Genomic DNA, 26,442 nt, shown 5'->3' with positions numbered 1-26,442 from the left:
TTCCCATCAACTTTTAGTACTGTATACAGTATACACAGTACAGTCTTCTAAAGCAGTGGTTCCCAACCTTATTTTGGGATAGGTTCTATATTTGGGAGATAGAACCTATCCCCCCCCCAAAAAAAAAAACTATTTTTCAATGCTCAAACGACCCCCTAAGGTGGCCACAACCCACCAGTTGGGACCCCCCTCTGTTATAGATCTTATCATAGTTAATGTACTTGTTCAACCAATTTGTTACACAGCTTACCCCCCATTGTTAATGGTCTCTAACCACTATTATTATTCAGGTTTACATCAAGGAATAGCACTGAATTACACACAGAAATCACAATAGTGTGATGCATCAAATCACAGCCCTTGTAGATTTGTTCAATAGAACTGAAACCCTTAGGGTTATTTTCTGCTTAAAATGATACAGTAGGTTAAATTTTAGTCATTATACAGTATATTTAAACAAATTTTGTTTTAAAGTGGTTATTAATACCTCTACATATCTGTTACTCTATATACTGTAGAATTTGTTATTTAACTAATATTTTCTCATCATTTGTTCAATTGATAACTGAAAAATGATAGGAGGGCATTCACTGCATTGGTGTTTAAATACCACTCCAGGGATTCCAACTGATGAATATTCCATGAATGCTTCACATAGGCAAACCTGGCCCATAAAGCAACAGCTGCCTGGAAAGAGATGATGAGATGGTGTGGCCAAGAGAGCTACAAATTGGTGTAGTGACATCAACATCAGCACCAAAATTTACTTTGGGAGCCACCTGTAAGCTGGGGCTGAGCTGCCTGGTACAGTAGTGGTAATCGGTACTAACGAGTTTCGAGCTTGTTTGAGTTAATCCCTTGTTCGGTGCAACTCCTTTTCTGTTGTTGTTTGGTGACGTTTCGAGGCTTCATTTTCTGTGAAAACCTCCAGGTGTTCGTTGGCTTTCTGGAAGCTTTTTCTAGTGAGGTGATGTATTGTCACCTGCTCTCTCTACCTCTGTGAAGGGTTCAGGTTCGGGCTCTGGTCCCCGGTAGGCCAAACAGAACTAACCGTGGCCGGTGTGATCTTTTAGTATGAAGCAATCTTAGGGAAGATAAGCTTCATGGAGCCACAAGGGGCTCCCTCCAAAAATATAAAACTCAATCTGAGACTCTTCTGCCACTCCCTACAAAATGGGAATGGAATCATTAATAAATTAAGTTGACCAATCCACACACTAGAAAATGAAGGGACGACGACATTTCGGTCCGTCCTGGACTATTCTCAAGTCGATTCTGGATTTATATTTTTTATTTTAGTTTACTTAATAAATTTAATAAATTAAACTAACTAAAGCTTCCACTCACTGTGTTAGGGCCTCTTGGAATCATGGCTATGTTAGTTTGAAGTAGATTGTGAACAGACTGTCAATGTATGTGTGTACTAATCCTGCGACTTAGCTAAGAAAGTTACAGCCTTGATAACCGAATTTTGGGGTTCAGTTCCTGAGCTTATTATGTGTCTCTGATATCTTTTCTACTACAACTTACAGGATGGGTATGTGGTACGTAACAAACTAGACTAAACATTAGCGTCATCGTGATTTATTATATAAACTAAACCTTATTTGCAATGATATTGCCACTGTGCCAAACAATATATTTTTCATTCTTAGGAGGCATGATGATGATGATGAATTTAAACTAAATATTCTTAATGGTCTTAAATGAACACCAATCATTATGATATTTACCATAGGTTTAATTTTAATACATTACTTAAATATTTTAAGAAAAATAATAATTAAATAATATTGTACAATAAACAAAAACACTAAAGCTTACCAATTTTTGAGCAAATTCTGTTGGCTTGAAGACACTTAAATTTGACTGAGCTGACTCAATATTCAATTTAGCTAATGTTCCACAAGTTTTTAAAAACTGTGCATCCATTGCTGCTTCTCTCGGCCGCTTGACTAAAAACAGAAAAGGACCAGCATTAAAATCTGTGCATATTTTACAGTATGTTTTGTACAATAATTTCCAGTACAATAGATGTCCAATTCTGACAATAAAAAATACAGGTTTATACATAATTAGACACAAAATATATATATATAATAATTTTTAGTGCATATAGTGTGTACTGGGTAATTTGAAAAAATAAATATTTGTTCACTTACATTTTAGTAGTACAGGCTGGTCTTAATAATACAGAGGCAGCAAAATTCAGTAAAGGTATGAATGTTATACCATCTGTTAAACTTCTTCAATCATACTGAGCTAGTCTTAAAGTCCTCAATGCACATAGTTAATGTCATTTTCTGGGCTATAGACTAACTGTTCACTACCAACAGCCAGCTCCAGGCTACAGTGCTGCATGAATAATTTAGTAAACGGCATAATCTAAATTATCATGCTTAGGAGTTTCAATGTTTAAATGTCACTTCTCTTTCCACCACTGTTCTTTATTTTATTCACAAATTATATGATCTGCTTCTCTGCTTTGCAAATTATGTGATCTGCTTAAGACAAGTGGCTATCTGCCACTTGTCTTAATAAGGAAAGATTCCAGAAGCAACTACTGCCTACTGCTGCCATGCTGGAATTTGTTACCTTCCCTGACATCTACTGAAACTCAGAGGAATTAGTGATCGGCGCTCGCATCATATAAATTGTCATCCACACTTCCGTGGAAATAAACATTTCATTCACCTCAATAGCCTACTTGAGGCTACTATAAGAAGCCTCAAGACTACTTATAGCCCAGTCGATAGAGCTTCTGCCTCACATGAGTGAGGTCCTTGGTTTGAATCTCCTCGAGTCCAGGTGAATGAAACTATTATCAATGTTGTGCTCTTCTGTCAGTTTCTTGTCTCCCCAGACACAATCAAGTTTCTCTAATAACTCTCTTCTTATCCATGATAAGGAAGTTTCTCACACTCCTGTCTGATGTACCCATACTACACATGACATGGCTTCAATTTGTAAAAAACCAGCGTTGAATGTAATGAAACGCCATTTTCTGGATGAGCCCCTGGGGCCTCCATGGCTAATGTGCGATACATTAGACCAGAGCTTTAGTCAATGGAGTTCTGCCTACCGGGGACCACGAGCCAGAACCTGGCCCCCTCAGAGAGACGCAGGAAGCAATGGCCCTGGAAAACCCCCATGTGGTTGGGGTCTACCATATCTGCCATCGACCGGGGTTAGGCACCCAGAAAAGTAGGCGTAACGAAATAGATCCCACAAAGTAATAAAAATGCAAATGGAAGCTGAACAGAGAGGTAGAACTCCCTCAATTCCCAAGTAAACATAACACCACTCCATTGCGTTGCTTGTCCGTGAAGTCCTCCCCCTCCCTCCCCCTCCTGGGAGGGGAAGGGGGAGCCCTGGACCCACCGCACTGGCTACCCAACCTCAGTTTGGAGGCTAAGCATAAAAGCAAAATGAAACCGCCGACCGGAGGGAGGGAGGGTACCAGGGAGCCTTCGGGGCTCGCCCAGAAAATGGCTTTTCATTACATTCAATGCTGGTTTTCTGTGGGGAGCCCCTACGGCTCCCTGGAGCTACATAACCAAGGATAAGTAAAAGAGAAACACACCCGGGAGGCAGCCACCACAGGCTCCTCAACTTGAAGGCAAGACAACTGGCTGCAACCTGCGACCCAAAGCAACTAACGAATGCCAAGGACCAGGAATGTGAACCAAATATCAGGTGGCCAAGACCTTTGTACGACCTACAAAAGTGATAACTATAATAATTGTATTATTGTACATATACAATTTGAGTAAATGTCGCTGAACGGCACACATCGTATATAGACAATTGACGGTGCTGCGCACGATTTAAATGTCCTGCTAGGCAAAGGGGCACCCATACGCTAGCCAGGGGCGATAGTAAACAGACGCCATCTTGGAAAAAATCCAGCATAGGCCGCCATTGTGGGGAAACCTCAGTTACCCAGCAGACACCATGCCCAGTGCATTACATTTCAGCGGCCGACTGCACTCAGCGCACCGCGCCACCCAGTCATTGACCAAGGAAGAAATTAATACTGAATTGTTCTAGGAGGGTGAGGAAACTGATATTGATGACTCAGACATATATCAAGAGCTCTCAGATGTGGATGAGACCGAAAGTGAGAGTGAACATGTGGTTGCCAGAAGGGTCAGGCCTATCCCCTCACCCGTGTCACCTCGCCCTCACTCCACACCAATTCGCACCTACCACACAGTTCATGTGGCAATGTGCAACATGATAATGTTTTGGGCGACAAATCTGTGGAAGGTAACTCATTTTCTGGTTTTAGTGATGTAGAATCAGAGAATAGTTTTACTATTCTCTACTATAAATAGAATATAGCGTGAAGTGAACATGTTGACCACCATTCACACTGGTACAATGGTGGACAGTGGCAAGGTGAACAAAACCACTAAACAAAAAATATATAAACCAGACTGTGTTATGGACTACAACATAAACATGCATTTGGTTTATAAATGTGATATGATGGTAGGGGCAGTCGAGTGTGTACGGAAAACAGTTAAGTGGACCAAGATGTTTTTCCACCTTGCTGATGTAACAATGCTGAACAGTTACAATATGTATCTTATGAAGACAGGTGGTAAATGGAATTTCAGTACGTTTTGTTTTACTGTTGTGACACATATACTAGATAAGTTTGGAAAACCAATTCCTAGCATACAAAGGCCCATTTAGAACCCATTATTGCACCATGTTCACGCACCCAGGCTAGCTTACAGGGAGGGCTTTAGGTACACGCACTACACAATTTATCACCAACTGGATAGCGTGCAATAGGCCAGTAGAGTGCATTGGGTTTAAGACCACACAAAAGAGACCACAGAAACGTAAATGGGTGCTAACATGGTAATTACCTAAGTGTAGTTACAGGATGAGAGCTACGCTTGTGGTGTCCCGTCTTCCCAGCACTCTTTGTCATATAACGCTCTGAAATTACTGACGGTTTTGGCCTCCACCACCTTCTCGCCTAACTTGTTCCAACCATCTACCACTCTGTTCACAAAAGAAAATTTTCTTATATTTTTCCGGCAGCTTTGTTTTGTTAGTTTAAATCTATGACCTCTTGTTCTTGAAGTTCCGGATCTCGGGAATTCTTCCCTATCAATTTTATCAATTCCTGTTACTATTTTGTACTTTGTGATCATATCGCCTCTTTTTCTTCTACTTCTAGTTTTTACATATTTAATGCCTCTAACCTCTAGTGTGCAGCGTGTGCTGTACCTTTGTGCCATGTCAATTGTTTCCAAAAGTATCACACTCTCCAGAACTTCTAAATGTCCAATAATGGTGCGAAAACTAATAAATGTTGAGTAAGTGAGTATATATTGAAAAAAATCAGAATACATTTTATATTGCCTATAAAATGAATTTTTTTTGTGTGCATACTTGACACTAATATGTGAGGGTGTATTGAATGTATTGAATTAATGTATGACAGTTGTATTATAATACAACATTAAGTGACAATATTGAACAATATCAGTGAAAAAATTGTGGTAAAATACGCCATAGACACTGAAAAATAATGCTGCAAAATTACATTTGTGGCAACTCTGGCTGCTTGAATGCCACGCGCGACGCCCCTGGGACACACCCCTCTTGAGCGATCACATTCCGTGTCATCATCGTCAAAGTTCTCGGCTCTTTACTTCACTGGTAAGTATAATTCATTTTTTTTCCCCCCGTGGTCAGGGAACACAAATGAACACTTTATAAGACGAAAACAAAATGTTGAATTTTATTTTTTGCGCCTGGTGGTATTGAAGGCTATTAAGGCAAGCACCTCCCGCTGGTTAAGCTTCTGAAAATGTGAGTGTGCTTACCTCTTGTAAAAGCTTCATTTGCAAGAAGCACCATTTGACGTACACTGTCAGTGTCAATCCCTGCTGACCCTGCACCATCTGCCTTTTCTTTAGCATTCTGAATTAGTTCACGATACTTGTCTCTTATTTGTCTGTTGCCTTCTTCCGACATATTTGCCGCCTGTGTGGGAATTAGAAAATATTAAATATTATACGGCACACAGTATAAGTACATTTTAATCACACAATTGAAGAAAATTAAAAGATAAATGCTGGCTAAATGCTTTTCTCAACAGCAACTGAGAGAATTATCATAACTCTAGTATACTGTATGTACCAGATTTGGACGAGATGTGGACCATCTACTCCCAACCAACCAACACAAACACATTGGATTGCTCTATTCTGCAAGATACTGTACTATCAATATTAACAAGGTGCCCGAGAGTCAACCTTAACCTCCAACATGTGGCTATTGTCAGATAATCATACCCATCAATGAGCATAAAATGGAAAAAAATGACAAATATATTTTTTTCTTAGAAAATTATTTATTTAAATGAAAAATGTAAGAAAACAAAAAATATATAAATGTGTATTTTTTTGCTGACTGGAGGAGCTGTGAAAAGTCAGTCGATCCTCCTGTGTAGATAGTACTTATAGTAATGCTGTAAACCATTGTACATGTACTGTATTGACGTATTGGACAATTAGAAACAAAAAATTGGTACAGTACTAATGAATCTGTACAAACCAGAAAAGGTTTTGTAATTATGTTGCTTATAAAACTGAACCTAACCTATCCTGGGCCTTATGCACAATAACTGAGGCCTAATACAGAACTGTACATATATACTATACGCAATACTAGGCCCAGGAATATTTAAGTTTCGTTTTTAACTTTATTTTTTCAGGACTCTACAAAGTGAATTCACGATAGTACTAAATTCTACTATCTAATTATCCATTACGTCAATATATGTATGATGATCCACATAGCTACAGAAAGTACTACAGTATATAACAGGAGGATAGGTTAAAAAATTGGAGTGGTGGCAATTTGGAATACAGGCATACCTCAGAATAAGAGTTTAATCCGTTCCTGGAGACGCCTCGCCTTCCGAAAACTCGCATTCCGAAGTTAATTTCCCCATAAGAAATAAAGGGAAATGAATTAATCCGTTCCTGACTACCCCAAAAACCCCACATCAAACTAAATTTTTATACCTAATTTACCTAATTCATCTAAATAAACCTACAAAACTGTGTTCCAGTTATTACTTACCTTGCTGTCGAGTGCTGTAGGCGTATGGAAGATGGTGAGGAGGGGGGAGGAGGAGAGGAGTTACTGTTTGGAAGGGGAGTCCCCTTCCATAATCACATCACATAACCCCATGCCTTGTAACACTATGGATACCACTTCTCTTTCTAAATTTTTCAAACCAACCCCTGCTTGCCTTAAACTCTTTCTTATCTGCATCACTCGTTGCAGGGGTATTCTTTAGAAGGTCTTCGTGCAACACCCTGGCTTTCTCACAAATAATGGCCTCCGAAACACTATCACCCCTCAACTCCTTGTCGTGTATCCAAATTAATAACAACTTTTCCACTTCTTCAAGTATTTGTGGTCTTTGTGCCGTTAATGTTCTTACTCCTTTTGCCACTTTAGCACCCATAATCTTATTTTTCTTCTTAAGTATAGTGCATATTGTTGATGTGGCTTTGTTGTACTGCCTACAAAGTTCAACAACACGTGTACCGTTCTCATGCTTCCGAATGATCTCTTGTTTCTCCTCTATTGTCATCCTCACATGAGCTTTCTGGCCTTTATCCTTACCACTGGCTTTCTTGGGACCCATGGTGAGATATATAATAACAATAACAATAATTTGTATAGACAAATCACCAAAAATCCAACAAAACACTGAAAATCCGCAAGAAGAATTGATGTGGGGGTAGTCACTGAGCGCGAGACAATAATAAACTGAGGGGCGGCGGGGCGGAGGGGCGACGAACGCGCTAGGTCGGCTGTACGCGTATCAACAAACTCGCGTCCAAACTCGCCTCCCGAAGTAACCATCGCCTTCCGAGACAAATTTTTGGAGTAAATACACCTCGCCTTCCGAAAACCTCGCATACAGGGACAATCGCATTCCGAGGTACCACTGTATCTCTGGATATCCAATGCCGACGTTGCTGACACTGTGGTATGAGACATGTCTCCAGTGTTCACCTGGATGTTTCTATGATCATTTATCACTTATGTTTATATATTCACTATAGTATATGTGTTTATAACTTGATTTGAGCACATAATTCACATAAATGAGGATTGAGTGCATCTAATAATACAGCCTGTACTCCCAAGGTTTCCCAACGTCAAGAAAATGGTCAAATTAAAGTGTCCTCTCCTAACCTACCAGAGGACCCAAAACAAAAACCGGGACAGTACTTCACTTTCGCGAGCCGCTTCTATTTGCAAGTACAGTACGACAATATTTGGCCTTATGTAACGCATACGAGCGATGTTCCTAAGTATACTATTGTATACAGTACTTCAATACTTTTTACGATGATGTATACTTCATTACAACCATATACTGTGTACAAATTGAGCTAGTGGAGGCCCATGGCGTCGGCCTCATCTGTCATCACAAAAGCTTTGTCAGCAAAACATGCTGCTCTGATCCTCTCATTCTCAGTATTGACCTTGGATGTCTAAACAATAGATAATATGTATAACAGGAGCAATATAAATAGATGTAAATTGATATGAATAGGCATATATGAGGCAGCCCATATTTATATCGATATAAATAGGAGCTGCTTCATATGGACCCATATAAAGGCCTTCCGTAATTCCTTTATGTTGTTCAAATGATGATTGGTTAACCAAGTATACTTCAATACAATCATAAAGAGTTGTGAAAACCATATGAAATTAATTGACACACATATCATGTAATTAAAATGGAATTTTATACCATGACGATTACCACATTGGCGCAATAGCCTTTGCAATAATAACTGCAATTACATAGAAAGGTTAACACTTTGCATGGCCCGGCGTGTGTGCCATAGCCCACCCCAAGGTCGGCCTGGCGTTTCCCGTGAGCGCGCACCCCGCACTAAAATGTGTACTCTTTCCAGTGGTCTGACCTCAATATTCATGCTACGTCATTCATTTTGGTATCAAATTGTTCGCAATAGAATTCTCTAAAGAAATATATTCACATCGAATGATTATTAGACTATAATAATTGAACAATAAATCAAATTTTAACAAATATTTTAATTCTGGACAAAACATGCATCCCCGCCAGACATCTGTAGAGTTATTAATGGATGCAATTTCTGTCCCCGCCCGTCGAAAGTGTTAAATAAAATTGTCATCCACACTTCCGTGGAAATGTTTATTTCCATGGAAGTGTGGATGACAATTTATATTATGCAGGCGTGGATCACTAATTCCTCTGAGCTTCAGTAGTAGTTAGGGAAAGTTGAAAATTCCAGCATAGCAGCAGTAGTTGCTTCTGGAATCTTTCATTATTAACACTAATCACAGCTGAGTGGATAAAGCCTCTGCCTCACTTGCATAGGGTTCATGGTTCGAGTCTCCTAGAGCCCAGGTGAATGAAATAGTAAGGTTAATCAAGAACAGATAGAATTTGATTTTCATGTGTCAAGGTAAACTCAACAACATCGACATAGTTATTATATCCATAGTAGCATCATTTGTGTAAAACCCAGACATTAATAACTTAGACCAATGTATAATGATAACCTCATTACCCCAATGAATTAATGTATGACAGTAACTGCACTTTGAGGGTCAAATCTGGGGCACCACTAAACTCGGAATTGTTAAAATGCCAGTAACTTTTTCAGTAATTCTCGGGAGGGCAACAGACTGGATGGCTGGCAGGCAGGTGAGTTGGCTGGCTGGCAGAAAGGCTGGATTGCAGGTAGGCTGGATAGGGAGTGGATGGGTGGGCTGGATTACAGATACAGCAGTCTGTATGGCAGATGGGCTGACTGGATGGTGGGCAGGCAGTTTGGATGATGGGTGAGTGGGCTGGATGGTGGAATAGTACTCTATTGCAAGACATCAACAAAGGAACTGCATGCAAAAGCCAGGCTATCTAGTGGTTGCATTTGGTACTACGAGTTTCAAGCTAATTTTAAATGCTTCTTTTGTTCTGTGTGAAGCATTTCCAGTTTTGCATTTTTTAGTTTTTTTGTCCTTGTTAACCATCCAGTTGTCTGTAAACATCACTGACTTTCTGGATGCTTTTCCAGTCTGGTGGCAAAATGTTGCTTACAATCTGTGCCACTGAGAGAGAGGGGCCAGATTTTGATTCTGGTCCGCAGTAGGCCAAATAGAATTCCCACATCTGATGTGACCCATTTAAAGGGTGCAGTCTAAGTGAGATAGCTTTAGGGAGCCTCTGGGACTCATCAAGAAACAGGTGTTTCATTACATTCAGTCCTAATTTTCCCTATGTTTTCCATTTCTGTTATTGCCTGTTTCACTGTTACTAATTTTCCCTATGTTTTCCATTTCTGTTATTGCCTGTTTCACTGTTACTATCTCCAACTTCACCCTTCCCTCGCTCCTCAATTCTTCCACTTTTGTCTCCATTAGCTCCATATTTCTTTTTAATTAATTCACTTTACATCATTCAGATTTACCTCAGGGAGTTACCGAGGGGACTCTCCAAGAAAAGAACAATGTATGATGTCATATAATAAAAAACTTACAATATAGGTTTGTACATGTTTATATACATTTGTTACCTACACAGAATCTTGCAATATCTTCAGATGTGGTACAGCCAGACTCCACAGAAACCTGAGAAAAAAACAGAATTGAATGTAAAGAAATGCCACTTTCTGGTGGGTTCCTGGTGGCTCCTTGGTGCTTGCTACCTGGCAAACTACACCCAATTCAATCTATGCCAAGCACTTGAGTCTATCGTGGACAAGACTAAAACCTGGCCCCCTCTAATGAAGCACAAGGATCAAGGAAGCATAGATCACCCTAATCAAGATAAGGATACCAGAGACGTGGGTGAACCATAACAAACAAATGGCAAGGTAAATAAAGCATATAAAATGAAAGAGCACTCCAAGATTTATGAACCACTTTGTAAAGCAATTCTCTCAATAGTCCCACCTGCACACTATCAGGGGACTGTGCACCTTCCTCCTTGATCCACAACTTTGACACCTCAGACATATAGCCAGGAAAACAGAAAACTGAAGCCCATGAATGAGGAAGGGAGAGGTCCCAAGGAGCTACCAAGGACCCACCAGAAAGAGGCCTTTCAGTATATTCAACTCTGATTTTCTGCAAGGACTTCAGTAGTAGCTCTTTTGTCCTGTGCCACTACCGAGAACAAATAAAAGGGAACTCGTGGGAGGAGAATCACAGTAAGTAATTCCCGAAGATATGAGGCGATAGTAATAATTTAACCACCCTAAAGTCACACAAGTCTAGCACGGCCCAATAACGTTCACCAAGTAACAAGCCACCAGTATTATGTTCGAGCGTCAAAACCCCTTAGCCAAAATATCTGGCCAAGACATTTTAAAAAATACAAAGAGAGCCATAAACTTATGAACATCATGTGCCCAAAAGTAGGCTGCTGCCTGACTAAACTAGATGACACTGCAAACAAACTGAGACAAATGGAGCCTGGAACAAGAAACCAAGGACACTGGATCCACAAACAGAGCATTCCCCCCCCCCTCCCCACCAATAGTGGCACAGTTATTAACAGTGAACGGCTACAACCAGACAAAATACATGATGCATCTCAAGCTGAAACAAAAAGCATTGATCACCAAAGAACCATCTGGAAACCAGCTACTGTATCTCATTCTTAGCCACAAAGGAAAGACAGAATTGTAAGAAAAAAAACTAACCCAAGACCAAAAATCAAAACCCCTGCATCCAGAGATGAATGTGAAGTTCCTTAAACTGACAATTGGAAGCGAGGGCCAACAAAATCAAAGCCTTGAAGACACAATCCTGGACCAAAGGGGCAACAGCAAACCAAGGAGAGGAGAAAAAAAACTTAACCTTGTCCAAGTACTAAGATGGCTCAAGAGAAGTTTGAGCAGGCCGGAGATGAGAACCTGCATTGAATGTAATGAAACACCAATTTCTGGGTAAGCCCCCCATGGCTCCTTGAAGCCAAATGATGAGATGGTTACCATCTACTGGGTCACATCAGCAGTAGAGTTCTAGAGGGCTACCGGGAACTGGAGCCAGAACCCAGCCTCCTCACAGATGTGCAGGGAGCAGTGACATTTATTTTCACTACCTCACCAGAGAAGACAACCAGAAAGTTAGAGAGTCAAAACAAACTACTGCTGGATTTAAAAAGAGACAGAAGTCTCAAAACCAGCCAAAAGAACTCCCCCAATTATGTACATAAATGGTTGAATTCTCTTGGGACTAGCGTGAGCATTCTATAACAAAGGTGGGGCTCATTCGCCCCACCTTCCCCTCCTTTAGGTGTGCACCATTGATCATAGTACAGTGTACACTTGGGGGTGATTTTGGATGTCATGGGGTTCAAATCCTGGTCGGCAATGCTGTTCATATGGTTTTCTCAATTCCATATGATTGTAATGAATTAAACCAGGTCAACTAATCATCACTGGAACATAATAAAGGAACTATAGAATACCTATTGGCCCATACAATGCAACTCCTATTTATATTGATATAAACAGGGGCTCCCTCACATGGTTCAATAGGCCTATTTGAGGTAGCTCCTATATATCTAGATATAAATAGGAGCTGCATCATATGAGCCTATTTATGTGTATTTATATCACTCCTGATATACATACAATCGATAGTCTAGACATCCAAGGTCAATATATATCCTGACGGGCCTAACAGCATGCAGAAATGAACCCTCGGGGGAGCAGCTCTCAAATTCATACGGGGAGGGGATGTTATGATAACCCCTACCCCTGCAAAAAGAGGCCCTCAACAGAAGGGGACAGAACTACTTTGAGTCAAAGGGAACCCAACGGACTCCCCTAAGTTCTGGAAGCCAACGGCAACGGCATTGGAGCAGTGCCGGCATCCATGCCCATTACCCCAAAAAGAGTAGAAAAGCAGTTTCCAGAGAAAATGCTTCATAAAAAACCTGCCTTGAAAGTAATGAAACACCATTTTCTGGGTGAGCCCTGGAGGCTCCCTGGAGCTATCAGGCTAATGTGTGATATATTAGATCAGGGCATTTGTCTATAGAGTTCAGCCTACCGGGGACCATGAGCCAGAATCTGCCCCCCCCCCCCCATCAGAAAGGTTTCAGGGAGCAATGGTCCTGGAAATCCCCCTTTCCCATGGCTGGGGTTTTTCTTATCTGCCATCGACCGGGGTTAGGCATCCAGAAAGGTAGGCACAACAAAACAAACCCCCGAATGGTGAAAAAAGAACTGTACAACTAAAAATTGAAAAAGAGAGGTAGACCCTCCTTCCAATCCCTAGGAAACTAACAAACAAGCAAACGTCACACTCCACTAAAATGCCACTCGTCCGCGCAACCCTCCAGTTCGGAAGCTAAGTATTAAGAAACTCGAAAAACTGCCGACCGGAGGGGGGGAGGGAGGGTTGCCAGGGAGCCTCCGGCGCTCATCCATTAAATGAAGTCTCATTACATTCAATGCTGGTTTTCTGTGGGGAGCCATTTGGCTCCCTGGAGTTACATAACCAAAGATAAGGAAAAGCGGGGATTTATCTGGGAGGTGGCCGCCATACACTCCTCAACAAGAAGTCGAGACAACTGGCTGCAACCTGCGACCCAAAGCAACACAGGAACCCACAGGAGCAAGAACGTTAACCAAATATCGAGTGGCCAGGATCCTGTTCGACCTCCAAAATCCTCGTGCCCGAATATCAGCCCAGGACATGTTGCCAACCATGGCAGTCAATGCAGCAAACCTCCTAATGGCATGGGCACGAGGATAGACCGCAGGCTGGCCAGACTTAATAATCTTGCAGACGACCTGGGAGACACGAGTCCTGGAACAGCATACGATGGAAACCAGATCGCCCCAAAGCGCATTCCCTAACCACCAAAGCCGAACTGCGCAGGTAACGGCAAAGAGCCGCAACCGGACACAACACATGATGCACCCCTGGCATGCTGACCAACCAAGCATCATTGATTCAAGGACCCCTCCGGAAAGCAGCCGTCTCGTTCTTCGCAAGAAAAGGAGGAGAAGGCTGCAACGGAACAAACCAACCACCAGAACCAAAAGAGAAGAAACCCCTGTGCCAGAAGAGAGCATGCAGCTCACCGACCCAACTCCCCGAGGCCAATGTCAAAAGAAACAGAGAATCGGAAAAGCAATCTTGAACTGAAGGGGCCACCACAAACCGAGGAGAGGAAAGATAGGAGGGCACCTTATCCAAGGATCAGGATGGCTCAGGTGGTGCGTGAGCAGGCTGGAGGTGAAACAAAGCACGAGAAAGCTTACAGAATGGGGCAGAAGTAACATTCACCCCGAATACAAGCTGAAGCGGCTCTGCCAGTGCCGCACGAGATGAGGCAACAGTATTAGGCATTAAATGATGGTCCTGAAAGCCGAGACAAAAAGGACAAGACAACCCGATCTGAAATAGAAGACAACCTATGAAGAGAGAAAATGGCAAAAAGAATGCCAGTAAACTTCATACTGTTGCCAAGACGAAGCTCTCGGGTGGGACACCATCAACAAAGCCACCTAATCATAATACAATTGGTGTTAAACCCACGTCAAAAAGACCAGACGCGAAGAGCAGAGGAGAAGACCGAACCAGCTGTGTACTGGACTGGTCCAACTAACTGGAAGAGGCAGAGGTGCGGAAAATGCCCCAGGTTTGCACACCGAGCAAGCAGCACCTGGAACGAAGGCTGGGCCAGCCACCAAGGGGCCACGAGGACTACTCTCCCTTGGTAGGACTCCAACTAAACCAGAACCCAAAGCAACAGCTGGACCAGGGGGATGAGGTACAGGTAACCCCACCTCGACCAGTTCCGCTGAAAGGCATCCACCGCGACAGCCTTGCAGTTGGGGAAGGCATGTCTCAAGAACACTTAGCTGAAATAACAGTGGAACCTGCACAACAGATAGGTGATTCAGGAACCCTACAGCAGTCATGTGGTCTTGAGGACTCAAGCCCTTGGAGGGTGAGGGGCCCCTTTCTCCTCCTCTGCAAACAAGTGGGGAAGGTGGGTTGAATGAGCACACACTAGTTTTGAGAGATTTGATTATTTGTTTACATAGGTGGTGGAGTTCACCAGGTGGATTGTGAGGCTTTGGTCTCTTTTGAACCCAGCAGCTTTTTGTTCTGGTTCACTGGCTTTCTGGATGCCTTCTCAAGTGAGGTGAAATCTTCTCCCAGGGCCTCTTTGAGGGGGGGGGGGCCAGGTTCTGGCTCTGGTCTTCGGTAGGCCTAAGAACTCCATGGCTCATTCAACCTAGTAGTTGGGAGCCATCTCATTGAGACAGCTTTAGGAAGCCACAAGAGGCCACCCCCTCAGAAAACCTGTCTGTCAGGTCAGTAAGTCAAGAATTCAGCAAGGTAAGTCCAGTCCAGCCAATCACCCTACTTCAATACAGTCCAGGCAATTTTGCCAAATCAGTTCAGATCAGTTCAGTCTAGTCAGCCACCCATGTCCAGTCCTATCTCACTATCACATACTTTACTATGAAAAGAAAATAGAATATTGCATGCAAAATATGTATACAAACTCAAATTGTATATTTCATTGTAAATAACAACTACAAATATGGTGTTGAAAGTAATGACACATCCCTTTCTAAGCAGTCTCTCAATAGTTTCCTTTGGCTTAGGCATTGACACCACTAAGATATTATGAATAATGCCAAACTTTTGGGTAACCTTTTCTACTTATGACGACAAGGACTCTACCAATGTCTTGTCCCTTGCAAATAGGCAGCAAACATGTGATCACAGATTAATTCCCAACTGAGAAAAATTGCCTGCTATAATACAGAACAATATTTCAAAATACTGTATTTAAACTCCCTTTGAATTGCCAAGAAAATTTCTAAAACTACTGATGTACCCACTATTCAGTTACCTTAGGCACCACCAGATCGCAGCCCTACAGACAAGAGAGTTGGTGAAGGATGCCTCATACTGAAGTCAATTCAGTCTATTCCTGTAGACTTGGGAAAGACATGAATTAAATGGTGAGAATAAGGAGCTACAAAAGGGCCACTCAGAAAGGGTCATTTCATTACTATCAACTTTTTATTTCTGAACTGGCCCTCTCAGTAGCTCTCCTTTGATTCCTCCCCACACTAATTTTAAAAAAGAAAGAACAGACAAAACAACAAATAAATTATTGGGCGACTTACTAGAGGAACATCAGACAGAATATAAGGCCACTGAAATGAAATGACAGCAGATGTCAGGCTGAAATCTGGAAAATATCTGGATGAGAGACCACAATTAGACCTCCATGAACGCTTGTTCATGGTCATGAATACAGGGAACAAGGCTGACGACTCGTGCTTCCTTAAGTCATGGACAGGGTAAGTCAGAGACAGGGTAATAATCTGATTAAATTTTGCTACCCGACAATTGATTTGTGATGGGAGAGCCTACATGCAAAGTAACATTGTACAAGGATTTAGAAACAACACCAAAGAATTGATTTCCCTGGCAACCTATGGATAAAGCAGACTGCAGCAACAGGATAGTGTGTGATGGAAACCAAGATGAATAAACCAGATTTCAATCAAACAAGGACTGTAGTGAAATTCAGTGACACATTCTTAGTGAGGAGGGATAGGGCAGTATGAAGGCAAAAAAACAATCACCAGGATCAAAGAATAATGAACCCTACCAACAACAGACAGCATGCAAGTTTCCATATCCAGTATTCCAAGTATGCCTGAATGATAATCGAATAGAGACAGAGCTGGCATAGAACTTGATATGTCAGCCTGGTGAAAGTCCTGAGTGCTAGGTTAAGTCCAAAGGAAAGTGCCCAGTGCCACCTGGTGGTCAATGAATAAGTTGGACAGTCAGTGCTTCGAAAGTTTCGGAATGTTCTTGTAACTCAGCAGAGCCAAGAATTGTTCGGAGGGAGTTTGAGGGTTTTGAAGTATTTGTGTCATAACAGGCAGTTATTCTTGGTTTAGGATTAACCTTTTGTGCCTAAGTAAAGGGGAGCTACTGAGGGTAATGGGTTCAGAAAAATCAGTAGTAATACTTAATGTTAAGCATACATACCACATCATCCTGAGAATGTTGACTGCTGCTTTCATGGTTGTTCTCGACATTATTGTGCTTTGCCTTCCTCTGATGAAAAAAAAACAGTGTTGAATGTAATGAATGCCATTTTCTGGGTGAGACCTGGAGAGTTCCCAGAAATATCCAGGCTGATATGGATATATTAGCCTTCTGGCATCAGTCAATGTGCATCAAGTTCTTGCCTACCAGGGCCCACGAGCCAGAACCTGGCCCCTCTCAGAGAGACACGAGGAGCAATGGCCTATATAATTCCCCCATGTCGTTGGGAGCATTCTATATCTGCCATCGACTGGGTATGGCACCCAGAAAGGTAGGCGCTCCAAAACAAACCCCTATTCTGGTGAAAATATTGCTGCCGAAATGGGAAGGGGGGTTGCACAGACAGTGGCATGGTAACATGATGACATCATGCTCGTTTGCTAATTTTCGTTTAGGGAGTTCTGTCCACTCATTCGGCTTTCGGTAGCAATATTTTCACCAGAATAGGGGTTTGTTTTGGGATGCCTACCTGTCTGGGTGCCAGACCTGGTCGATGGCAGACAGAATGCTCCCAACCTCATGGGGGTTTCTATAGGCCATTGCTCCTTGTGCCTTTCTGAGGGGGGCCAGGTAAGCAAGAACTCCATACACATTGACTGATGCCAGAAAGCTAATATATCCATATCAGCCTAGATAGCTTCAGGGAGCCGACGAGGCTCTCCCAGAAATATTATTAGAAGCTAAAATATACACTTAAAAGCTTATCTTGCTACTTTAACTTTTTACTTTACATGAAACAGTAGTGTACAGTTAATTTCAAACACAGAACATACTTAAAGTACAGGATACTATATGTGTGTAATTACAAACTGCAATTGTAAGTGGCTGATTGTATCACAAAAAAGAGCAATACTCATCATATACTCACTAGTCTTCCAGTTCTATGGAACATTATATTAATATTTTACAAAAGTACACACGAAAGTTATGGTTTCTGCACACAATAGGTTGCTAATTATTGGAGCACATCCTATATGTCTAAATTTTGCAACCATAAAATATATTTTCTAATACAGTACCTGTATTTCTTTTTTATGCAGTATTTTGATTCTTCGGCTTCTCTTTGTGCCCTCTCATTGTTGTGTAAGAAATTTTAGACATGATTCAAGATCAGACAAAGAAAATCAAAGGTCTCATATGAGAGACCTTGAGTTTTTTTTTAAATTAGATCAGTGCTCACAGAACCTCTGTGCAAGTAACATGTCACCCTCTACTGCTTTGCCACACTACTGCCTTGTGACTTAAAGATAATCAAGGTTTTCATGAATGAACTTGTGCAACTATTGCAAATAGATTCAGTGTGGTATTTCATTCACCTGGACACTTGAAAATAACATTTCATTCACCTGGACACTTGAAACCTTGAACCACTAATCCCAGGCACGGGAGACAGTCGCTCAGTTGATAGAGCAGCCGTCTCCCATGGATGGGGTCAGTGGTTCAAAACTCCTCATACCCAGGTGAATGAAATAAATTTGTACATATGCCTGGCTCCTCCTGTTCTTGAGTTTGGTGCTGAATTTACTGCCTCTTTGTTCACCAAGCTACCATCTTGTCCTCCTTATGGACACAACGATGGGGCTCCAGCTCTCGGTTCACAGCCAACACACCCAGGTAATCTGGCTACAACCTGGACATAGTTGAGCTGTTGGCAGAAGTCTGCGTGTTCTCCAGAACACCTAATGAAGTCTATCTGCCACTCAAAATTGTGGGTCAAACTATTGTACTGGGTTTTGGTTCAGAAGGATAGTTCAAGGTCAGAGCTAAAGGTCAGCAGGACTTCACCTTATGAAGGATGAGCAGCAAGTGACTCATTTTCCACTTAGATAGCAATCTAGGTGGACCAATAGGAGTCCAGGATAAGGATGGAGGGAGGGGGGGTTTGTGTGTTTATGGGGCTTGCCTCCTATTGGTTGGACATCCTGTTTTTCAGAATGTTGGTGTTTCTCGTGACATTGTGATTTTTATGGATGCCATCTTGTTCCCGAAGATTCCATGGTTATACGTAATGTTTACATCCAGCCAGCTTCCTTAATATGCAAATCTGTGGCGTGAAATTGTTAAAACTTGCTCTCTGTTCCTTTTAGATGCGGGCTCAAATATGTATGACTCTCTAGGTGAAGCCAAATGAGTACACATGCATGCAGTGGACCAAAACTATTACATTTCAGGAAAGTTTTGAAACTAACAAATTGAGAATGTTCAGTAGAGTAAATTATAAATTACAAGAAATACAGTCAAACTTGAACAAAGTATCCTGAATTTAAAACTAGTGACTGTGGCATACTAGAGAATTTGCAGTAATTTGCAAGCAAAAAATAAGCACAATAAATATTAAATTAAATACATAAAAATTACATAACTGATTGGGCACTGGTAGGTAGAATTATTATGAAATAATTACCTGCTTTGACTTTCCTCCTTCAGCCATCTTGAACCCCCCAGATCTTGTCTGAAATTTTTGTTCACACTTAAGAGATTATGTTTTACTGTTTTGTAGTAAAACCAACAACATATTATTAATTATTATTAATATAATTAATAAGTATTATTATAATTAATAAGTATTATTATAATTAATAATTGTTATTAATGTAATTAATAATTATTAATGTAATTATTAATATAATTCTTATTATAAAATTATTATTATATGTGCACCATCTGCACTGTATATACAGTAGTATTTTTAAATAAAAATAATGCCGTTTTGGCATTTTGTGCTCTAAAAGATATTGACCCATTTTTAGAAAGTGCAGTGCTCTGTCAGGAGTAACTTGGAAAATCATCCAAATGCAGCCTGTAGCAGCCCCATTAGAAACAACAACAATAATAATAATAATAATAATAATAATAATAATAATAATAATAATAATGCTTAATAATAATAATAAATTTTATTGATAAGAAGGTGTAGAGAAAGAACATAAACAGAAGGGACAATTGTAGGGACAGGACTTACAAATGAAGCCACTAATGCACAAAGCATCTTGAACAAAACTTTAGAATAATTTAAATAACAAAATATTTAAAGATATAAAGAGGTAAACACTTAAAGAGAAGCTAATATAAGTGAGAATATTCAAGAAATATTACAAATGATAACCAATATAAAGGTGATACTTAATGATAAAAGACATAGACTATTAAAAGACATTTTTTTTTCCAATTACATTTGACACTGCTCACGTCTCCTCTTCCCACCACTCCTCCACACTACACAACAAACTTCAACGCCTGATCTCCAACAGTCCTTGGGCCAAATACTCTCTCTCTGACTGTGTTACCAACCTTTCGTCCTACTCTCTTTCTAAGCACCAGCAAGAACTTCTTGGTCTTGGTCTGTCTTTTGCTACTTCCCCTGGCCCACGCTGTGGCATTGATCTCATTAGTTCCTTTGACAGGTTTGTCAATTCTAACTCTAGTACTCTTTCGGACCTGTCTGCCTTTAGAGGGGCCCTTATCCCCGTTCTTGACAGCTTGTTTTCTAAAAATAACCACCTTCCTCGTCGCTTCCAGCTTGCCCTTGCCTCCCTAAAATCTAACAACTCTATTCTTATCCTTCCTTCCGACAAAGGCAATTCGGTGGTTGTCCTTGACCGTGAGGACTACCTCCGAAAAGCAGATGTCTTGCTCTCTGACTCTCGCACTTATGGTTCTCTGACTTCTAACCCTTTGGATCGCCTCAAAACTTCCTTTAACCGCAAACTAAGACAGCTCTCTAGTCTTTGCCCTCCTGACTTTGATCTCATTAAACGTTTCCGTGTCATCTGCCCTTCTCTTCCTTATTTCTATGGTCTTCCTAAGACTCATAAACCTGGTGTTCCTCTTCGTCCTATTATTTCTTCACGGGGCTCTGTCAGCTATCCTCTTGCCTCCTGGCTCGCTAAAACCCTGACACCTTACCTTGGCACTTTTTCCCCTGCCCACCTTCGCCACTCTCAGGACTTCATAGAAAGACTGCGCCTGCAACCCTCTTGTAAGATGCTTAGTCTTGATGTCGACTCTCTGTTCACTAATGTTCCGCTCGATGACGTTCTCTCTTTCCTTAGACAGAAGGCGTCAGAGGGCCTCCTTCCTCTCCCACTTCCCACTGACGTTTTCCTCGATCTCATTAGACTCTGTGTTGAATCTAACTCTTTCTCTTTCAACGGTAAATATTACACTCAAACTTTCGGTGTCGCTATGGGTTCCCCTCTCTCCCCTGTTCTTGCTAATTTGTACATGGAATACTTCGAAACTATTCTTCTTCCTTCTATTGATACTCGTCCCTCTCTCTGGCTTCGCTATGTTGATGACATTCTTGCTTTATGGCCTCATGACCTTAATCTTTTCCAGCCTTTCCTCGCCTCTCTTAACAATCTGGCTTCTTCTATCCATTTCAAAGTTGAGTGGGAATCTAATTCCCTCCTTCCTTTTCTTGATGTTCATGTTCACAGCTCTGTGTCTGGGTTCTCTTTCTCTGTCTACCGTAAACCCATGCATAGTGGCATGTACATTCACTTCTTTTCCTACCATCCTCCTTCTGTTAAGAAAAGTGTCCTCGTCTCTCTCTTCCTCCGCGCTCTACGCATCAGCGACCCTCAGTTTCTTGATTCTGAAATTGCCTTTATCTACAAATCATTCTCTCGCCTTGGTTATCCTTTGCATTTCATCAACTGTGCCTACTCTCAAGCTAAACGAAATTTCTTTCGTCCTAAACCTGCTTCCAACACTAGTAGCACTGTACTATGCCTTCCCTTCATATCTGAACTCAAAACTTTTACCAATACCTTTCGTCCTCTTGACATTAAACTCGCCTTTCGACAAACTAACACACTTCGTAGCAATCTAGTTCACACTGATCCTCCTGCTTCTAATGCTGCTGGTGTCTACTCTATTTCCTGTTCATCTTGTCCTCTCCAATACTTTGGCGAAACTGGCCGTACACTGAATGACAGACTTAAAGAACACAAGAGAAGTGTTAAGTCTGCAGACACTAACAATGCTCTCTTCTGCCATGTGAGGGATTCTAATCATCGCATTGATTGGTCTTCCTCCAAAATAATCTTTCCTGCCTCTACTCTACACAGACGCCGTCTTGTAGAATCGGCTCTTATACACAATGTACCCAACATGAACTTGAGTCCTGGCTTTGTTGCTGTGGACTCTTCCCTTTCACAGTATATACTCAAATGCTCTAATCTTTCTAACTAACGTGACTTAACATAAGCTTACCCCTTCCATTTATCTTTCTTTCTCTTTCCTTTTCTTTCTCTCTTCTCCCTTTTTTCTGTTCATTGTCTTCTCCTACGCTATCTTCTCCCTTGCTATCCTCTTCTTATTTCTATTACTATCTCCTTCGGTGGTTATAATGGGAGCTGCCTCGTATGGGCCAATAGGCCTTCTGCAGTTCTCATTATTACTACTAACCCCTACACCTTACTTTCCTCCTCAGCTCTCTCTTGCCTATTTATTGCCTGTCCCTACCTCCTCATCACAATCGACTTGAGAATGGTCCAGGACGGACCGGAATGTCGTCGTCCCTTCAACTTCTAGTGTGTGGTCTGGTCAACATACTTCAGCCACGTTATTGTGACTCATCGCCTGCACATAGACTATTACATTATGAAATCTGTAGTTCTAGTAATGGTAGAGTATGGTAACCACACATCACCATTACATCTAGTAGTGGTAATGTGTGGTTTGGCCATAAATGGTACAGTAGTTTTTAACATTAATAACACAGAAAATGCACTGTGTAATTTAGTAAAGCTAGTAGAACATAACAGAGTAAATTAGTAAAATTAAATGGTTTAATGATGCAAACACTTAAAAATAAACAAGATCATGTAGAACTTCAGTAAGCAATTTTACAAATGTAGATACATGTACAATAATTAGATGACAATGAAGAAATGACAAATTTTAAATAAAAATTTAAGAAACACAAAAAGGCCTTGGAGTCAGGACCCATCATTCGCTGAAAGTTGCATAATAGGTAGGAGCAGCAGTAAAAAGAAGCTACCCAAATTCTAGGAATAATCAAGCATACCTTTACTTAAAGGAAAAGGTGGTGGTGATTTAACTGCATAAATCTCTCGTGCTTGGATTACTGTATCCAAGCATTGAGACCTCATCTTCAGGAAATAGCTGGCTTGTAGAAAGTACAACACTAAGCAACCAAAATCATTACAAAACTATGTCAACTCTCATATCAGGAATTATTGAGGGCCTCAGAATTAACAACACTGCAAACCAGGCATGACAGTGTGGATCTCATCAAAATCTTTAAATACTGTACTGAATATTTTGGAGGATGTTGATCCAGACAATTTCTTCAAAAGGCCAGATGTAACACAAATAAGGAGCAATGGTTTCAAGCTCAACAAGCCACAATGCAGGACTGAAAACAGGAGATGCTTTTTCACCCACGGTTATAAACCCACAGAACCTCCTACCTGCCACAGCTGTAAATGCCAAAACTGTTAAATTTTAAAAATCCATCTGGAAAAATTCATCAGGGCAAATAGGGTGCACCTTTGACAAGTTGCCGGTATCCTGTCTTCATTGAGGCCACTAATGTTAGTGGCCCTCAGGTAAATTCAGATAAAATATTTTCCTGAATTATATCGATTATTTATAATCAATAAAATTTCGTATCCTGGCGGGGGAGGATTGACTCTGTGTCAGTACTGAACTGTAGCCTCTGTTCACCCAGCAGTGAATGGGTACCTGGTTGTTAAACGATTTGGTGGGTTGTATTCCAGGGGAAAATTAGGATTAAGGACCTGCCCGAAACGCTGTGTGCGCTAGTAGCTTTACAAGAATGTGACAACTTTCGTATACTGTGTGTGTATGTATGTATGTATGTATATGTATATGTATATGTATATGTATATGTATATGTATATATATATATATATATATATATATATATATATATATATATATATATATATATATATATATATATACAAAAAAAAATATAATATATACAGAAAAAGGAAGATGGTGAATGGGAAGAGGGTCCACATGAGGGGTAACAATCAAAGCACAGCATAAGCGAGAGTGAGGATGTTGTAGGGACCGCACAAGGTAGCGAAGGCAGTAACGATCATGACAATTCTGCAGAGGCTGGAGAATCAGAAGGAAGATGAATTAATACATCTGCGTATGTGTGTATGTACATCATACATACATACACAAGCTTCCTATTCCTGAGAAAATTAAACATTCCCAACCTAACTTAATGGGATGGAAAAAGCTTTGAAAATTGAAGAAATACATTTGCTTGGTCACTTGACTGATTTGATTTAAAGTGAAATACACTGCAATATCCTAATAAATCTCTTGGCCAATTACCGTATGCCGATACATAAGCAGTAATCTTGGGTTAAGTCGTTTGAAGACCACTGTGCTTAGAAACAGTAAATCTTATTTTATGTTATTGAAGAGAACAAATGGCATTAGGGAATCAGCTACCTGTGCTCAGCCAAATCTAATGTAACCTAACCTAACCATCCAACCCTAGACTAATGTAAGTTAAAAAAAAAGTGCCTAGCCCAAAAAATAATTAAAATACTGTACATTTATTTCATATACACCACAGTATCCCTGTCTTGTTTCATACATTCCAATATTTATAGTTTCCAACATTTTGCCTGTAACTCATTTTGTATGTATTTTCCCCCTCTAAATAAAATTATCATTATCGTACACTTACTTTGGGGGTAGGTGTATAAAACTACCCTGGAGGTACGGTCAACACACAAGATTTGACAAAACTCGTTTTTTTGTTAAAACCGTATATACAGTATGGTTGCTAATTCATTGTGTTAGGATGTATTTGCTAAGGTTGTGTTAGGCTCTTCTTTTTTGCGATGCATGCAGCTAGCACGAAGGTTTTTCCTCCTGATGCCTGCCCGAGTGGTGATGTTGAGGCTCAGAGACAACAGGTTAGGTTGATTTGGATAATGTTTGGTCGCTTTTAAAATTGATCTGTGAACCATCTCGGGTATGATGTGACCGGTATCCCTTGGTTGTAACGGAATACTGACTACTTATTTATTTATTTATTTATTATATATATATATATATATATATATATATATATATATATATATATATATATATATATATATATATATATATATATATATATATATATATATATATATATATATATATATATATATATATATATATATATATATCATATATATATATATATATATTATATATATATATATATATATATATATATATATATATATATATATATATATATATATTACATACATACATACATACATACATACATACATACATACAAGAAGGTACATTGGGATTGTGAGAATACATAACATAGCATTCTTGTAAAGCCACTAGTTACGTGCAGAAACTTCAAAGTCTATAGTGAATATTGTATGGCTCATTTAAGTTTGGGAATATACTGCTAGGCTCTTGATTTACATGTTGACCTTAGTCAATGACGAGGCTATGGCAGAGTGGTCACCCACCCAGTTACTGGCCACATTCAAGTAACTTAACCGATCTGCGAGGCATAAATTTTCGAGTTATGCCAAGACACGTCATGGACCATGGATTATGTCATGATGCAATACTTTCTTTCATGACTAGTGACGATACACACTCCACTGATGTAATTACACACAAAATAAACGAGCCAAGATTACCATAAAATGGGCCATACAAAAATATCATGTAAACAAAAGCCATATATGAGTAAAATGGTGTTACCTTGTGAAGGGTTTTACTAAAGAGATGAATACAGGAGTGTTGTGTAGAGCAAGAGCCACACCGCGTAATCCTTTACACCACCGCCCACCGGATGGGTATGGGGTGCATAATAAAGAAAGAAATTGAAGCCGCACCGTTGTGTTGGACTATATAGGAGCCTCTATATATGCTTATCGAGATCCACTTAGGCAAACTACTGACCTCCAGTCAGATTCACGAAGCTCCAAGTATTTCTTCGTAAGTAGGTTTGCTACGAAGGTTCCTAAGTGCCGGCTAAGAACGCGCCAAAGGGGCGATTCATTGAAGTAAACTTATGAAGATTTCTAAGTAGTTTACTTAGGTCTCGCTAGACGTCACTAGGCTTTTAGTTTGGCCAATCAGAGAGAAAGGTAACAATTTTCATCTTACAGCTGTAGATGTGACGACTTATACTGAATTTTGTAACTAGCTCATCAAGATTGTAACTTGCTTAGCTGAATGAACTATGTGGTTCAGTCCCTGAGCCCATTATGTGCCTCTGTAACCCTTTCCACTACC

At 40.5% G+C, this 26,442-nt stretch overlaps 1 protein-coding gene across 6 annotated transcripts in view; it reads right to left on the bottom strand.

Annotated features, from left to right (window-relative positions):
- The window catches only part of Nse4 (Non-SMC element 4), a 41,494-nt gene extending 15,487 nt beyond the window's left edge, over positions 1-26,007 (bottom strand). The window contains exons 1-6 of one of the 6 annotated variants that reach the window (XM_045750392.2): positions 25,906-26,007; positions 19,568-19,615; positions 17,104-17,172; positions 10,630-10,680; positions 5,850-6,009; positions 1,825-1,955 (exon numbers count right to left, since the gene is read on the bottom strand). In XM_045750392.2, coding sequence (XP_045606348.1) covers positions 1,825-1,955; positions 5,850-6,009; positions 10,630-10,680; positions 17,104-17,172; positions 19,568-19,594 — 438 coding nt within the window. In that variant the 5' untranslated portion in view covers positions 19,595-19,615; positions 25,906-26,007. Of the gene's footprint in view, positions 1-1,824; positions 1,956-5,849; positions 6,010-10,625; positions 10,681-17,103; positions 17,173-19,567; positions 19,616-24,868; positions 25,148-25,905 lie in introns of those variants that run through there. The other 5 variants (XM_045750395.2, XM_045750391.2, XM_045750394.2 and 2 more) reach the window with 5 other exon arrangements.
- Between the last annotated feature and the right edge of the window lie 435 nt (positions 26,008-26,442).

Source organism: Procambarus clarkii, chromosome 49, assembly GCF_040958095.1.
Source record: "Procambarus clarkii isolate CNS0578487 chromosome 49, FALCON_Pclarkii_2.0, whole genome shotgun sequence".
NCBI classification, from domain to species: Eukaryota; Metazoa; Arthropoda; class Malacostraca; order Decapoda; family Cambaridae; genus Procambarus; species Procambarus clarkii.
This window is presented reverse-complemented; position numbering and strand designations above follow the sequence as displayed.